At 55.2% G+C, this 16,862-nt stretch overlaps 1 protein-coding gene across 1 annotated transcript in view; it reads left to right on the top strand.

The window, feature by feature from the left end:
- Positions 1 to 1,073: 1,073 nt before the first annotated feature.
- LOC132388882 (oxysterol-binding protein 1-like) overlaps positions 1,074 to 16,862 on the top strand; it is an 82,636-nt gene continuing 66,847 nt past the window's right edge. The window contains exon 1 of the mRNA XM_059961316.1: positions 1,074 to 1,335. Within this exon, the coding sequence (XP_059817299.1) occupies positions 1,214 to 1,335 (122 nt within the window). The 5' untranslated portion in view covers positions 1,074 to 1,213. The remainder of the gene's footprint in view (positions 1,336 to 16,862) is intronic.

Below are 16,862 nucleotides of genomic sequence, written 5' to 3'. Positions count from 1 at the left end.
AGGCAGAACATCCCACAGATCCACAACTCTCTGGGTGAAAAAGTTTTTCCTCAACTCCGTTCTAAATGGCCTACCCCTTATTCTTAAACTGTGGCCTCTGGTTCTGGACTCGCCCAACATCGGGAGCATGTTTCCTGCTTCTAGTGTGTCCAATCCCTTAATAATCTTATATGTTTCAATCAGATCCCCTCTCATCCTTCTAAATTCCAGTGTATACAAGCCCAGTCGCTCCAATCTTTCAACATATGACAGTCCTGCCATCCCGGGAATCAACCTCGTGAAGCTACGCTGCACTCCCTCAATAGCACGAATGTCCTTCCTCAAATTTGGAGATCAAAGCTGCACACAATACTCCAGGCGGGGTCTCACCAGGGCCCTGTACAGCTGCAGAAGGACCTCTTTGCTCCTGTACTCAACTCCCCTTGTTATGAAGGCCAACATGCCATTAGCTTTCTTCACTGCCTGCTGTACCTGCATGCTTGCTTTCAGTTCCGAGGCGTAATTGTCGGTGGAAAATCTCAAAACCGTTCTTTGATTTTACCTCGGCTTCGGTGCCATCCGCCGGATTTTAGCTTTCAGTGACGTCAATTCGATCGCCTCGTGATTGGCCGCCCGCCGCGGTGGGCAGCCAATGAGACAGTGGGAGACACGTGGGATGATGGACACGAGACTGGTGCCTGTCACCGCCGTCTCGTGATGCTGCACCCAGTGGAAGCCACGGCGGCCAATATGAGGTCGGCGACGGCCGCGACTGACCAATAGCAGCGGGCGATTCCACCCAAGTCCCGCCCATTCGTCGGCCAAGGAAGGTGGAACGCCCCTGCCCTTCTACTCCGGTTGCGTCACTGCAAGCTGAGCGAACGTTTACGGAAAGGCGCCCGAAGGAGTGGGGGCCCCGCCTACCTCGCCTGATCGACGTGGCCTTCGGTCCAATGAGGGGCGCCGCTCAGGCGGTCGGCCTGACGGACGGCCGAGCCGGGCCAATGAGACGCGGGCCCGGCCCCGAGTGACGCAGGCGCGGTCCAGTCGGCGCCGGGGGGCGGGCGCGACGGGCGGCCAATGAGCGGGCGCGGTAGGCAGGACGCGGCCTAGCGGCGGAGAGTGGAGACCGGGCGGCCGGGGGTCGAGACAGCGGAGCCGGAGGCCAGGGGACCCGGGGGTGGGGGGAGCGCAGAGCGCCCCAGCCCACCCTGCCCGCCGACAGTCACCGAGGATGACGGAGCTGAAGTCGCCGTCCGACACCTACAAGGGCTGGCTCTTCAAATGGACCAACTACATCAAGGGCTACCAGCGCCGCTGGTTCGTGCTCAGCAACGGGCTGCTCAGCTACTACAGGTCGGGGACACCGGGCCTTCGCGTCGCGGGATTGTGCGAGGGGCGGAGGGGAGCGAAGGGGGGGGTTGCAGCCTGCGGCTCGGGGGGAGGGAGGGGAGGCAATTGTGGGGGGGGGGGGGTTGGTGGGACCCTGGAGAGGGAGAGGAGGGTCCCTGTGGGGAGGGGGTCACCGAGGGGGAGAGAGCCAGCGGCAGGAGGGTAGAGGCTGGGAATGGGAGCAATACAGCTTGCAAGGAGGTGGGGGTGAGTCCCTCGGTCCTTGAGTTAATATAGGGAGGCTAGCTGGGTAGGTAGGAAGGAGGGCAGGGGACCCAGGTAGAGGTGAGGGTCCGGTTGGAGGGAGGGGGGGGGACAGGTAAAGTACAGAGTGACTGAGGTTGTAGAGGGTCAGCCCGTGGAGATAGGGTCACCTGAGGTGGGATACAGGATCAGGGAGGGTGCCCCAGAGGGACGGGCAGCGTCCCCTCCATCGGTTGGTGGTGGTGGGGGGGGGGGGGGGAGAGAAGAGACACGAGAGGTGAGTGGGAACTGGCTGGGAAAGAGGGTTTAGTCCTGGGGTGGTGGGTAGGGGGAGGGTGCTGGCCCAGAACAGGGGGAGTAGGAACCCGATCAGGGAGAGACGGGAACAGTGCCAGGCGGATGAGGTGGAGGGCGAGGGGAGAGTTTGCGGGTCTTTCTGGAGGAGGGAGGAGCTGGCGGGGGGGGGGGGCGGAATGGGGATTGGGGTAGTGTCAGCTGTGAGCCAGATGCAAGGGGCGAAGGTCGCAGTGGCTGGAGCAGGGGAGGTCGTGGTGTTGGGAAGCCCCGAATGGGAGGGGGAGGAGGGAATGTCCATGGCTGGGTGGGGGGGGGGGGGGGGTTGTCTTTGGTGTGGAGGTCAAGTCGTCGTGTGCTTTTAAAGTGGAGGTTCTGGATTGGCGAGGGCGTCAAAGTGCGTGGGGGGAGGAAGGCGGGAGAATGGGCTTGAGAGTCGTGAAGGAACTGCAGGGGAGACTCGATGGGCCGAGTTGCCTGGTTCTGCTCCTCTGACTTGAGCTGCCTTGCCGGGGCGGTGGGATGTGTCCGCAGAGGGGAGGCCGGCCTCCGCCGCGAGCTGAGCTGTGCACCACCCCTCCCAGGGTTCTCTGCGGTTTCTTGTGAAACAAAAAGTTGGCCGAGGGTCGGCGGGGCCGTTCCAAGTTTCCAGGGTCTTCTGAGGAAGTGTAGGCGAGCCTCCTCCTCCTTGCCTTCTTGAGCTGTGGAAGGTCCCTTCCTGCAAAAAGAAAGGGGAATGTCGCTTTCCCCTCGCCACTCAACTGAGTTGCCCGAGCCTCAAGCCCAGAGTTGCACCCTGCCATCTCCCGTTCCCTTCCTCTGGGTGAGGACCGGCCAACAGCTGTTTGGCTCTCAGGCGAGTGGTGTCTCCCCCAAGAGCAAAAACTCCCGTCTGTGTGGTTGTCCCTCTGCGCAGCCAAACCCCGGGGCTGTGCCGGGAGAGATTGTCATTAAAGGCAGAGCAAATTCACGGTCAGAGGACCGTGCCCTGCCCAGAGACTCAATATCCTTGGAGGCATTTTACTGGAGTGTAAAGAAATACAGGAAGGGGGGGATTTATGGAGAGCTGTGTTTAAATACTGGCAGACGACCAAAGGGCAAAACAAAACAAATTGTGCAAATGGTTTTAAAAAAAAACGAGTCCTGAGAACGTGAGGTTTGGAGAACCTGTGAGTAAGTCTGGAGGTTGCGAAATCGGCCCAGAGCTGTGGTGAGAGAAGTTAACCAGACTGGTTCATGAACCTGACGGTTGAGGGGTAATAACTGTTTCTGAACCTGCTGGTGTGGGTCCTGAGGCTCCTGTACCTCCTTCCTGATGGTTGAGGGGTAATACCTGTTCCTGAACCTGGTGGTGTGGGTCCTGAGGCTCCTGTAACTCCTTCCTGATGGTTGAGGGGTAATAACTGTTCCTCAACCTGGTGGTATGAGTCCTGAGGCTCCTGTACCTCCTTCCTGATGGTTGAGGGGTAATAACTGTTTCTGAACCTGCTGGTGTGGGTCCTGAGGCTCCTGTACCTCCTTCCTGATGGTTGAGGGGTAATAACTGTTCCTCAACCTGGTGGTGTGGGTCCTGAGGCTCCTGTACCTCCTTCCTGATGGTTGAGGGGTAATAACTATTCCTCAACCTGGTGGTGTGGGTCCTGAGGCTCCTGTACCTCCTTCCTGATGGTTGAGGGGTAATAACTGTTCCTCAACCTGGTGGTATGAGTCCTGAGGCTCCTGTACCTCCTTCCTGATGGTTGAGGGGTAATAACTGTTTCTGAACCTGCTGGTGTGGGTCCTGAGGCTCCTGTACCTCCTTCCTGATGGTTGAGGGGCAATAACTGTTCCCGGACCTGGTGGTGTGGGTCCTGAGGCTCCTGTACCTCCTTCCTGATGGTTGAGGGGTAATAACTGTTCCTCAACCTGGTGGTGTGGGTCCTGAGGCTCCTGTAACTCCTTCCTGATGGTTGAGGGGTAATAACTGTTCCTCAACCTGGTGGTATGAGTCCTGAGGCTCCTGTACCTCCTTCCTGATGGTTGAGGGGTAATAACTGTTTCTGAACCTGCTGGTGTGGGTCCTGAGGCTCCTGTAACTCCTTCCTGATGGTTGAGGGGTAATAACTGTTCCTCAACCTGGTGGTATGAGTCCTGAGGCTCCTGTACCTCCTTCCTGATGGTTGAGGGGTAATAACTGTTTCTGAACCTGCTGGTGTGGGTCCTGAGGCTCCTGTACCTCCTTCCTGATGGTTGAGGGGCAATAACTGTTCCCGGACCTGGTGGTGTGAGTCCTGAGGCTCCTGTACCTTCCTGATGGTTGAGGGGTAATAACTGTTCCTCAACCTGGTGGTGTGGGTCCTGAGGCTCCTGTACCTCCTTCCTGATGGTTGAGGGGTAATAACTGTTCCTCAACCTGGTGGTATGAGTCCTGAGGCTCCTGTACCTCCTTCCTGATGGTTGAGGGGTAATAACTGTTTCTGAACCTGCTGGTGTGGGTCCTGAGGCTCCTGTACCTCCTTCCTGATGGTTGAGGGGTAATAACTGTTCCTCAACCTGGTGGTGTGGGTCCTGAGGCTCCTGTACCTCCTTCCTGATGGTTGAGGGGTAATAACTGTTCCTCAACCTGGTGGTGTGGGTCCTGAGGCTCCTGTACCTCCTTCCTGATGGTTGAGGGGTAATAACTGTTCCTCAACCTGGTGGTATGAGTCCTGAGGCTCCTGTACCTCCTTCCTGATGGTTGAGGGGTAATAACTGTTTCTGAACCTGCTGGTGTGGGTCCTGAGGCTCCTGTAACTCCTTCCTGATGGTTGAGGGGTAATAACTGTTCCTCAACCTGGTGGTATGAGTCCTGAGGCTCCTGTACCTCCTTCCTGATGGTTGAGGGGTAATAACTGTTTCTGAACCTGCTGGTGTGGGTCCTGAGGCTCCTGTACCTCCTTCCTGATGGTTGAGGGGCAATAACTGTTCCCGGACCTGGTGGTGTGAGTCCTGAGGCTCCTGTACCTTCCTGATGGTTGAGGGGTAATAACTGTTCCTCAACCTGGTGGTGTGGGTCCTGAGGCTCCTGTACCTCCTTCCTGATGGTTGAGGGGTAATAACTGTTCCTCAACCTGGTGGTATGAGTCCTGAGGCTCCTGTACCTCCTTCCTGATGGTTGAGGGGTAATAACTGTTTCTGAACCTGCTGGTGTGGTTCCTGAGGCTCCTGTACCTCCTTAATCTACTCCACGATCAATCGAACTTTTCTCTCCCCAAAAGCCCTTCAGTTTCCTTTTACTCAGTAATAAATTTAGTAGTTAATGTTGGATTAGGATCGAAACTCTTCTCCCTCCTGCCGTCTGGGAAAAGGCTCCGAAACATTCGGGCTCTCACGACCAGACTGTGTAACAGTTTCTTCCCCCAGGCCATCAGACTCCTCAATACCCAGAGCCTGGACTGACACCAACTTACTGTCCTCTACTGTGCCCATTGTCCTGTTTATTATTCATTGTAATGCCCGCACTGTTTTGTGCACCGTATGCAGTCCTGGGTAGGTGTGTAGTCTCGTGTAGTTGTTTTCTGTGTTGTTTTTACGTTGTTCAGTCTAGTTTTTGTACTGTTTCATGCAGCACCATGGCCCTGAAAAACGTTGTCTCGTTTGTACTGTGTACTGTACTGGCGCTCAGGGAGGTGTATGGGCTGGCTGCGGCCGATGTCGGTGGGCGGAGCTTTACCTGTGATGGGCCAGGCGTAGGTCCACCACCTCTTCGAGACTTTCTCTTCCTTCGGGCATTGGAGCTTCCGGACTGGGCTGCGATTCAGTCAGTCAGATTCGACGGATCTTTGTGAAGGAGCAGCCAGCCTCTGCACAGGACCCTGGTCAGACCCCAGGTGGAGTACCGCGCTCAGTTCTGGTCGCCCCACTGCAGGAAGGGTGTGGAAACCATAGAAAGGGTGCAGAGGAGATTTACAAGGACGTTGCCTGGATCGGGGAGCGTGCCTTATGAGAATAGGTTGAGTGAACTCGGCCTTTTCTCCTTGGAGCGACGGAGGACGAGAGGTGTGTAAGATGATGAGAGGCATTGACCGTGTGGATAGTCAGTGGCTTTTTCCCAGGGCTGAAATGGTTGCCACAAGAGGACACAGATTTAAGGTGCTGGGGAGTAGGTACAGAGGAGATGTCAGGGGTAAGTTTTTCACTCAGAGTGGTGAGTGCGTGGAATGGGCTGCCGGTGACGCTGGTGGAGGCGGATACGATGGGGTCTTTTAAGAGACTCTTAGATAAGTCTAGAAGAGACTCTTAGATAAGAGCTTAGAACAATAGAGGACTGTGCAGCAAGGGGAATTCCAGGCAGCTTCTGGAGTGGGTCACATGGTTGGCATGACAACCCGCAATCAGGGTATGCTAACGTTGGTCAGAATAAAGGGCCGGGACTGGACCCCAGTCCGTGTACTTATCCGTTGCTCCGAGCCGCTGTGCAGGTCAGGAGGGGTTGCTGACCGAAATCGCCCAGAGTTCACCGTCGGAAAACGGGCTGGAAGCTGGGTGCGAGGTGGCTTCGGGGGGGACGGAGGACTGGAGCAGGTCGGCGCCGAGCTGAATTGAACCGGCTCGGCAGATCTTCCGAGGTGGCTGGCGGGCAAGCCCACCGACGCCTGCGGGCGGAGAGGGTGTCCAGTGGGACTTAATGCAGACCGGGGTGAGGGCCGGCGCTTCGGCTGGGACAGCCAGGGTAGGTCTTAGACGGCGAGAAGGGCAGTGGAACAAAGGGACCTGGGAACGCGGCTTCACGGTTCAATGAAGGCGGCGTTGCAGGTAAGGTAGGGTCGTAAAGGAAGCTTTGGCCTTGGTGAATCAGAATCAGGTTTCGTATCACCGGCGTGTGACGTGAACTTTGTTAGCTTGGCAGCAGCAGTTCATTACGATGCAGAATCCAGCAGAGAGCGAAAAAATAATAACAAACGAGTAAATCAGTTGCGTTTATTGAATAGATTTTAAAAAGTGCCAAGCCAGAAGTATTGTACGCAGGTTCCCCCCACTACCCGAAGGTCGAGCGTTCCTGTGAAACCGTTTGTAAACCAAAATGTCGTAAAGCGAAGAAGCTGTTGCCATTAATTTATTTGTGGGAAAAATTTTTGAGCCTTCCCAGACCCAAAAAATAGCCAACCAAATCAAAGCAAATAACACATAAAACCTGAAATAACACTAACATATAGTAAAAGCAGGAATGATATGATAAATATACGGTCTAAATAAAGTGGAAATATTGTATGTACGGTGTAGTTTCACTTACCAAAATCGGGAAGACACTGAGCCAAAATCGATTTGGAGGAAAAAAAATCGGCACGTACACGCGCCTATGCAATTACACGCATGCGCGCACAACTGCCCGCACGAGGCTTCACGGTCACTGTAGTCTTTCTCGGGGTAAACTCACGTATAAAGCGGGCGTCTTTTTCTCGTAAAAGCGTAAGTCCTCTTTGGTTGGCGAAAACGGGTACCGATGCGGGTCTTTTGTAACAGCGAGCTGTCAGAAAGCAAACATTCGAGAAACGAGGCCACCTGTATGGGAAAAAAAAAGTGAGGGAGTGTCCACGAGTTCAATGTCCATTCAGGAATCGGATGGCGGAGGGGAAGAAGCTGTTCCTGAATCTCTGAGTGTGTGTCTTCAGGCTTCTGTACCTCCTACCCGATGGTAGCAGTGAGAAAAGGGCATGTCCTGGGTGCTGGGGGTCCTTAATAACGGACGCTGTCTTTCTGAGACACCGCTCCCTGAAGATGTCCTGGGTACTTTGTAGGCTCGTACCCGAGATGGAGCCGACTAGATTTGCAACCCTCAGCAGCAGCTTTCAAAGTATCGAGTGCAGGAGATGGGATGTTATGTTGACGTTGTATAAGATGTTGGTGAGGCCCAATTTGGAGGATTGTGAGTGGTTTTAGTCACCCACCTGCAGGAAAGATGTAAATGAGGTTGAGAGTTGTGGAGAAGATTTACGAGGATGCTGCTGGGTCTGGAGGACCCGAGTGAAAAGGGAAGATGGGGTAGGTGAGGACTTTATCCCTTGAAGTGCAGGAGGCGAGGAGGGTCGGCCTTGCTCAGTAAACGGCAGGGCACTGAGGAGTGTGGCCAGCAAAGGACTGCAGGCCCAGAATTCATTGGAAGCAGTGTCGCGGGCAGCCAGGGCTCATAAAGAAAAGCTTTTGCCTTCGTAGATCAAAACGTGGAGTGCAGGAGATGGGACGCTGTGTTGACGTTGCACGAGACGTCGGTGAGGCCTAACGTGGAGTGTCGTCTGTGTTTTGGGTCAGCTTACCTGCAGGAAAGTTATTGGAGTTCAAAGGAAGTTTGCAAGGCTGCTGACAGGGCTCGAGGACCTGAGATATTGGGACGGGTTGAATTGATTGGGACGTGATCCCCTGGAGTGCAGGACAATGAGGGGACAGATTAATGAGGAATACAGACAGGGTAAATGCTCGCGGGCTTTTTCCCCTCCATTTGGGTGAGTAGAACTGGAGATCGTGGGTTAAGGGTGAAAGGTGAGGTAGTTAAGGGGACCCTCTCTCGCTCTCTCTCTGTCTCTGTCTCAGCCTCAGCAGGTCGGGCAGCATCTGTGGAAACAAGCAGTCAACGTTTCGGGCCGAGACCCTTCGTCAGGGCTACGTCTCGGCCCGAAACATTGACCGCTCGTTTCCACAGATGCTGCCTGACCTGCTGAGTTCATCCAGCATGTTGTGCGTGTTGCTCTGACCCCAGCGTCTGCAGTGTACTTTGTGTGTTTTTTCTCTGTCTCTCTCTCTCTCCCTCTCCCTCCCTGTCTCTCTCCCTCTCCGGGACCCTTCTCCAGCACTGGGTTGGGTTTCGGAGGGATACGATTCAAGGGGCACGGCGGTGGACTGGGCAGAAAGCTGGGCCGGCACAGACTAGATGGGCCGAAGGGTTGCGCTTCTCTGGCGGGCCCGGCTTCTGCCGTCCTGCGGTGGGTGCTCTGTGACGGCGCAGGCAAGCCCATCTGCCCCTCTGCCTGCCCGGATGTCTCCCAAGTGCTCCTGCAGTCCCTCCTCCTACCCTCCCAGCAGCCCGTACCGGCGCCGACCGCGCCCCGTGTCGGCTTCCAGGAAAGGCACACTGCCTGGTAAATGTTTAAATGTCTGCCTCAAACCTCGGCCCCCTGCTGTTTGACTCCTGCAATGCGGGAGGGAGACGGAAATAAAAGGCTCTGATTACCTTTGTTTGCTCAAGGTTCAATGCCAATTCATCAGGGTTCAGAGTCAATTTATTATCCATGCGTCACCGCACGCCAGCCTGAGAATCGTGTCCTTGCGGGCGTTCGCGGCAGAACGAGGGGGCGCAGTTCCGCTCGGTGAAAATCGGAGAGTTGACGAGCAGCCTATCTGCAAAGCTGGTGGGAGTCATCTCCCACGCCCGGTGCTCCCGGTGCGGCCTCCTGTACGTCAGTGAGACCCGACGCAGACCGGGAGACCGCTTCCCCGGGCGTCTACGCTCCCCGCCGGATTTGAGGCCTCATTTCAAGAGATGGCGAGGCCTCACCTTGAGTATTGTGAGCAGCTTTGGGCCCCTCGTCTTTGAGGAGATGTGCTGGCGTTGGAGAGGGTCCAGAGGAGGTTCACAAAGATGATTCCGGGAGTGAGAGGGTTATCACACGAGGACCGTTCGGTAGCTGTGGGGCTATACCGGCTGCAGTCCAGAAGGGTGAGGGGGGATCTCATTGAAAGCTTTCGAATGTTGAGCGGCCTAGGCAGAGTAGATGTGGAAAGGACGTTTCCCATGGCGGGAGAGTCCAGGACAAGAGGGCACAGCCTCAGGATCGAGGGGTGCCCTTTCGAAACAGAGATGCGGAGAAATTTCTTCAGCCAACGGGTGGTGAATTTGTGGAATTTGTTGCCACGGGCAGCTGCTGTTGGGTGTGTTTAAGGCAGAGATTGATAAGTTCATGATTGGACATGGAATCAAAGGTTATGGGGAGATGGCCGGGCACTGCGGTTGAGGAGGAGATTTAAAAAAAATAATAGAAGGGATCAGCCGTGGAGCAGGCTTCTTGGGCCGGATGGCCTCATGTGCTCCTATGTCTTACGGTCTAAGAAGTGGGATCTCCCGGTGGCCACCCATTTTAATTCCACTTCCCATTCCCACTCCGACGTGTCCATCCACTGTCGGGATGAGGCCACACTCGGGTTGGAGGAATAACACCACCTCAAAATCCGTCCGGGTAGCCTCCAGCCTGATGTCATGAAGATCGATTTCTCAAACTTCCGGTATTGCCCCCACCCCCCCTTCACCGTTCCCCTTCCTCTTTTTCCCTCTCTCTCACCTCATTCCCTTGCCCGCCCGTCGCCTCCCTCTTGCGCTCCTCCCCCCCTTCCTTTCTCCCACGCCCTTCTGTCCTCTCCGATTATACTCCCCCTTCTCCAGCCTCCTATCTCTCTCACCCGTCGACTTCCCAGCTCTTCACTTCACCCCACTCCCAGGTTCACCCGTCGCCTTGTGTTTCCCCCCCAACTTTTTCACTCCAGCTGCTCGCCTTCTACTCCCGGTCCTGCCGGAGGGTTTGCGCCCCGAAACGCCGACTGTTCCCCCTTTTCCGCAGATGCCGCCCGGTCTGCTGAGATCCTCCAGCGGTTTGTGTGTGTTGCAAAAGACAGAATGCAAAAAGAAAACGAACCAGTAAATAGTAGTAATGAATAAATCAGTGAACGGGACCCTTGAGATGAAACGTCCGTAGCATTGAGACCATGAGTTGTCGAGTCCTCGGCAGAGAACCCGTCGGCTGCAGAATCGGTTCAGGGTTGAGGTGAATCAAGCTATCCATGCCGGTCCAGAAGCCTGATGCCTGAGGGGAGATACCTGTCCCTGAGCCCGGTGGTGCTGGGCCTGAGGCTCCTGTATCCCCTTCCTGAGGGCAGCGGCGTTTGTAGATGTGCTCGGCGGTGAGCGGGGCTTTTCTCGCGGCAGACTCCGCCGCCTTTCGACGGCTTCTCCGCTCCTGCTCGCCGGCGTTTCCGCGCCGGGCCCTGGCGCCAGCCGGCCCCTCTCCTCTCCGCCCGTGGGAGTCGGTCGAGAGCTTTGGCTGACGTGCCGAGTTTGCGGAAGCTCCCGGGGCAGTCGGTGGTACGCGCCAGATGCCGTCTAATCCGGGCCCGTTCCGCGTCCCTGTCTGCCTTCCCAGCTGGCGTCCTGATCTTGGTGCCGACTGGGAAAGAATGGAAGACGCGGGTGTCGGGAGAGACGGGAGTGGGGCGGAGGACCAGGGAGATGGTCTCGTCCCCGCCCCCCCACCCCCGAACCTCCCCAGCGAGGGGCAGGTCCCCACGACCCCCCCCCCCCACAATCGTTCCTCCCACCATGCCAGAGCGTTGTGTTCCAGCTGTTGATGGGCTGAATGGCCTTATTCTGAGGAAGTGTTCGGTCTTGCGGTCCACGGCTTGTATTATTGTTCCTTTCCGCGCCTCGTTAGACTTCGGGCGGCATTTGTGCCACTTCCGCAGGATCTGTTTGTCCCGTTATTTAAAGCGAGGCCAAGGGGCTGGCTGGATTTGAACTCGGGACCCCTCGCCTCGAAGTCCTGGGATGATGGTGCCACGCTGCCGGCCGGCTTGATGGCCGGATTCGTTGAATGCGTCACGTTCGGAAAACGCGACCGGGAAGCGCCACGGTTAAAGTCCCCCCCGGTATCAGAAGGTGGAGCGTTCCTGTGAAAGCGTTTGGAAGCCGGAATGTCGTAAAGCGAAGAAGCTATTACCATTTATTTACGAGGGAAAAATTTTTGAGCATTCCCAGACCCAAAAAATAGCCTACCAAATTATACCAAATAACACATAAAATAACAGTAACATATAGTAAGAGCAGGAACGATACGATAAATATACGGTCTAAATAAAGTGGAAATGTTGCATGTATGGTGTAGTTTCAGGTATCAGAATCAGAAAGACGGCCAGCCAAAATCGATTTGGAGGAATAAAATCGGCACGTACACGCCCGCGCACACAACTGCCCGCACGAGGCTTCACGGTCACAGTAGCCTTTCTCCGGGTAAACACACGTATGAAGCGGGCGTCTTTTTTTTTTCCGGAGAAGCACAAGTCCTCTTTGCTTAGCAAAAGCAGGTGCTGACGTCGGTCCTTTGTAGCAGTGGGCTGTCGTAAAGCAAACGTTCGAAAAACGTGGGCCACCCGTACTTTACTGATCCCAAAGGAAATGACAGAGTCACGGCAGCATTACAAGTGCACAGAAGGGAAGCAGAAAGAGTAAAACGGAAGCGACCTCAAACAGTCTAACAGGAGGGGGGTCATCACGTCCCCGGCCGTAGGTTGACTCATTATTGAGCCTAATGGTCGCTGTATCCAAGCTCACCGCCGTCTTCGCTGGAGCAACCTGTGCTGAGCGACAGTCCATGGATATACAATCAGTCTGCGTATGTGTGCAAGTTATCCTGCGAAAGTTTCCCTGTTGCTCTGACATTTCTTTTCCCCTGTGCTGCTGCCGCGGTCCGGTCGGCGGTGTCCTCATTCTGGTTCGCGTTCCGGTCCGCGGGTTCCGCGCTCCCATTATTCCGTTTATCCCTCGTTCCGTTGGGCACCTGAATTGAGGCATCTGATCCTCGTCTCGGGCTGGTGACGTAAATGGCTCTGGGGGGTGGTTGCCGGACCGTTCCCGTCAGAACCCTGTGACTTACCCCGTCTGCGACCTGGTCAGAATCTCCGTCAGGTTAACCCGCCGGAGTGAGACTGGAGCCTTGTCGAGTCAATAAGGGACAGTCTATCGTAGTGCGGTCTTGCGGTTGCGCCCACTCCCACTGCCTCCTTGAAACAGCGGTGTCATATCCGGAGTTACAATCATTTCATCCTCCTTTACGCCCGCGTACAGCCGTCTCGAATCGAGCAGGCCGATTGCCGAGCATTTGCAGACAAACGGGCAAGTATCTGGACATTGCACTCAAGCACGCAGGAGGTTGAAAGGGCACCCGGCCCCCCCAGAAAAAAAAACACACAACTCGACGATGCGGACCCCGATCCAACATGAGGCATTCACCAACGAATTCACTACCGGAGGATAGAGAGCAGTAGGGCCTTGGGCGATTGATCTTGAAGTAGATAGAAAGGCCGCCACAACGTTGGCCCAATTAGTCCCGACGAAGGGCCTCGGCCCGAAACGTCGACCGTCCACTCTTTTCCGCAGACGCTGCCCGGCCTGCTGAGCCCCTCCAGCGCTTTGCCTGTGTCGCTTTTGATCTCCAGCGTCCGCAGAGCCTCTTGCGTTTATTCATCTGCATTGCTGTGGATTCCCAGCATCTGCAGATTTTCTCTTGCCCCGCCGAAGGTCCTGCGACGTTCTGAGTAGCTGCTGAGAAGGCAGCAGGCCTGCTTCCTCAGAAGTTCCCATCGACTGGGCGGCGTGAAAGCTGCAGTTTGAAGAAACTTGAAGAGTTGCACAGTGAAGAGCACCCTTGCTGTTTACAATTTTAATCCTCATCCAGCACTTACTAATGAAACTAAAGGGCTTTAGGGGAGAAAAAAGTTGGTGACCTTGGAGTATGTTAAGAGGTCGACACAACACTGGGCCAAAGAGGCCCTGCCCTGTTTTATGCTCCATTTTAGGGGCTGCCACCCCTTTTTCTTTTAATGCCACGGTCCCGTCCCCCCACCATTAACGGAGGGGGTTTGTGGACCCCAGATTGGGAACACCTGGGAATCTGTTTCTGCTACACTGGCTGGCTGAAGCTCCCTTTCTTTTCCTTAGCGGGAGCTCTCCCTTCCTCAGAAGTCGGCCTACGTAGGTTCGGCGTGCGGCCTGAAACTTCGACGGCGGGTGGGGTGGGGGGGGACCGTCGCTCCCCACCGCCGCAAGAGAGCTGCGCCTGACTTTGCCGACCCCCACCGCGCTGGCTTCTCGCTCCCTCCCCGTCGGGAGCCCTGGCTTCCCGCACTGTGGGGCTCAGGAAGGGTTAATCCGCCCTCAACCGCCAGGCTCCTCAGCCAGTGAGGGTAGCTTCACTGGCCTCAACTTCGAGGACTCTCGTTTTTAAAACCCTTTAAAATTATTATTATTGAAGATCAACGGAAGAAAATGCATTAAGGTAATCAAGTCAGTATGTCATTGTGTACAGTCAGGAATTAAATTAGCAAATCACTGATCATCAAAGCTAAGCAACATATCAATAATAATAAGAAAAAGTAAAATATTGAGAATTTTTATTGAAAGAAAGGGAAAAGAAACCTACTAACCAAAAAAAAACCAGGAAAAAAACCCATTGGGAGCACAACCCCGGAGCTTCCATAGACAACAGACAGTAGGTGCAGGAGTAGGCCATTCGGCCCTTCTAGCCAGCACCGCCATTCACTGTGATCATGGCTGATCGTCCACAATCAGTACCCCGTTCCTGCCCTCTCCCCATATCCCTTGTCCCCGCTATCTATAAGAGTTCTATCTAACTCTCTCTTGAAAGCATCCAGAGACTTGGCCTCCACTGCCTTCTGGGGCAGAGCATTCCACATATCCACCACTCTCTGGGTGAAAAAAGTTTTTCCTCAACTCCGTTCTAAATGGCCGACCCCTTATTCTTACACTGTGGCCTCTGGTTCTGGACTCACCCATCAGCGGGAACATGCTTCCTGCCTCTAGTGTGTCCAATCCCTTAATAACCTTATATGTCTCAATCAGATCCCCTGTCATCCTTCTAAATTCCAGTGTATATGAGCCCAGTCGCTCCAATCTTTCAACATATGACAGTCCCGCCATCCCGGGAATTAACCTCGTGAACCTACGCTGCACTCCCTCAACAGCGAGAATGTCCTTCCACAAATTTGGAGACCAAAACTGCACACAATACTCCAGGTGGGGTCTCACCAGGGCCCTGTACAGCTGCAGAAGGATATCCTTACTCAGTCTGCCAATTCAAATTCATTTAAACAAAAATTGGAAGGAAACCATATTAATTAAATCAGGTGATACTAACTTCAAGATCTCTACGTCTCAGGTTCTCAGTTTTATTTATTCGTTGTTCTTTTGTTTTTTTTTGTCTTGTGTAAGCATAGTTTCTCTCTATTTTTCACTCATTGTTTGTCGGTCTTCGCCTGTGGCTTGTCACTGGCTTGGCTGCATCTCTTTGTCCTACTGCGAATGCCTGCGAGGAAATGAATCTCGTTTGGGCGGGGTGGGTGGCGTGTACGTGCTTTGCTAACAATAACACTTTGAACCTTTGGGCGCGAGCGGCTGGCGGTCTGTGTGGACGATGGGCAGGAGGAGGATTCTCGGTGCAAATCGGCATCGGGGGCTGGCGCGTCGTTGGTGGGCCGAGAGGCCTGCCCCGTGCTCTTCCGATCTGTGCCCTATGTCGATTAAGCTGCCCCCGCCCGCTCGCAATCTATCCCTCCCCCCCCCATTCTTTGTTTCTTCCCGTGTCTGCCCGAGAGTCCCCTGAAATGCACCTCCCCCACCTCCGCACCCTCGCTAACCCTTCCCCTGGCACTCGCCGTGCCCCATTAGCCTCCTCGACCCTTGCACCCACTCCTCCGCACTCGTTGTTGCCTCTGGGACTCTGTCCCCGGGTGTGACTGACATCGTGAGTCACTGGATCTTGGCAGTCGGTACCGTGCCTTGCCCAGGTTTTGGCCAGTGTGTCTCTGTCTTTGCCTCCATCTGTTTCTCTCTCACCCTGTCTGTCTCCCTCTCTGTCCCTTCCTCTGTCTGTCTGTCTCTCTCTCTGTTTCTCCTTCTCTGCCTCACTCTTTCTTTGCCTCTCTGTCACTCTGTCTCTCTCTGTTTCTCCTTCTCTGCCTCCCTCTCTGTCTCTCTCTTTCTCTGCCTCTCTGTCACTCTGTCTCTCTCCCCCTTTCCTGTTCACGCTCCTTTCAAACGTTGCCCGAAAGTTTTGGCACGCTGGCCTTCGTGAGTCAGGGCACCGATTCAGGAGTTGGGCTGTGAGGTTGAACTTGTACCAGTCCGTGGCGAGGCCCAATTTGGAGTCTTGTGAGCAGTTTTGGGTCACTGGCTTAGAGGAAAGATATCAGTAAGATTGGAAGGGTGCAGAGAAAATGTACAAGGGCATTGACGGGACCTGAGTGGAGGGAAAGGTTGAATTAGTCAAGACTTCTGTTTCCTGATTGAGGGGAGATTGTTTCTCCTTAAGGTCTCTATTAACCCCGTCCTGAAGTTGATAATCTGGATAACACAGAAATATACATAAACGTGTTGGCGCGTGGCCGAGTGGGCAAGGCATCAGACTAGTAACCTGAAGGTCACTGGTTCGAGCCGGTGACAGCTGAGGCAGCGTGTTTGTGTCCTTGAGCAAGACACTTAACCACACATTGCTCCGCGATGACACCAGTGCCAAGCTGCATGGGTCCTAATGCCCTTCCCTTGGGCAACATCGGTGCCGTGGAGAGGGGACGGCCTGCAGCTTGGGGCAACAGCCGGTCTCCAACACAACCCTGCCCAGGCCTGCGCCCTGGGAAACTCCAGGCGCAGATCCGCGGTCTCTCGAGACCGACAGATGCCGCCACCCATACAGCCCATCGCAGGCCCTTCGGCCCGAAATGTCATGCCGACCACATATCCTACTCGAGAAGCTGCCCAGAGATTCCCTACCGCACCGCCCTCCATGTTTTGTCCATCCTCTCGGCTGTGGCCACCCATTGATCCTGTTGTGCTTTGGACTAACTGAGTACGTCCTCGAGAAAATTAGTTCCTGGCGGTGGCGCTTGGCTCTGAACTGGGAGCCACGGGACCCAGGGGCGGTGAGAAAGGTCCCGGCCTGGAGCCGGAGGCGGCCGAGGTCCGAGCTGGGGCTTGGCTCTGAACTAGGAGCCACAGGACCCAGGGGCGGTGAGAAAGGTCCCGGCCTGGAGCCGGAGGCGGCCGAGGTCTGAGCTGGGGCTTGGCTCTGAACTGGGAGCCACGGGACCCAGGGGCGGTGAGAAAGGTCCCGGCCTGGAGGCGGCCGAGGTTCGAGCTGGGGCTTGGCTCTGAACTGGGAGCCACGGGACCCAGGGGCGGTGAGAAAGGTCCCGGCCTGGAGGCG

The sequence above is a fragment of the Hypanus sabinus genome, unplaced genomic scaffold (assembly GCF_030144855.1).
Source record: "Hypanus sabinus isolate sHypSab1 unplaced genomic scaffold, sHypSab1.hap1 scaffold_43, whole genome shotgun sequence".
NCBI lineage: Eukaryota > Metazoa > Chordata > Chondrichthyes > Myliobatiformes > Dasyatidae > Hypanus > Hypanus sabinus.
The sequence above is the reverse complement of the archived record's forward strand: the minus strand, read 5'-3'. Positions and strand labels throughout refer to the sequence as shown.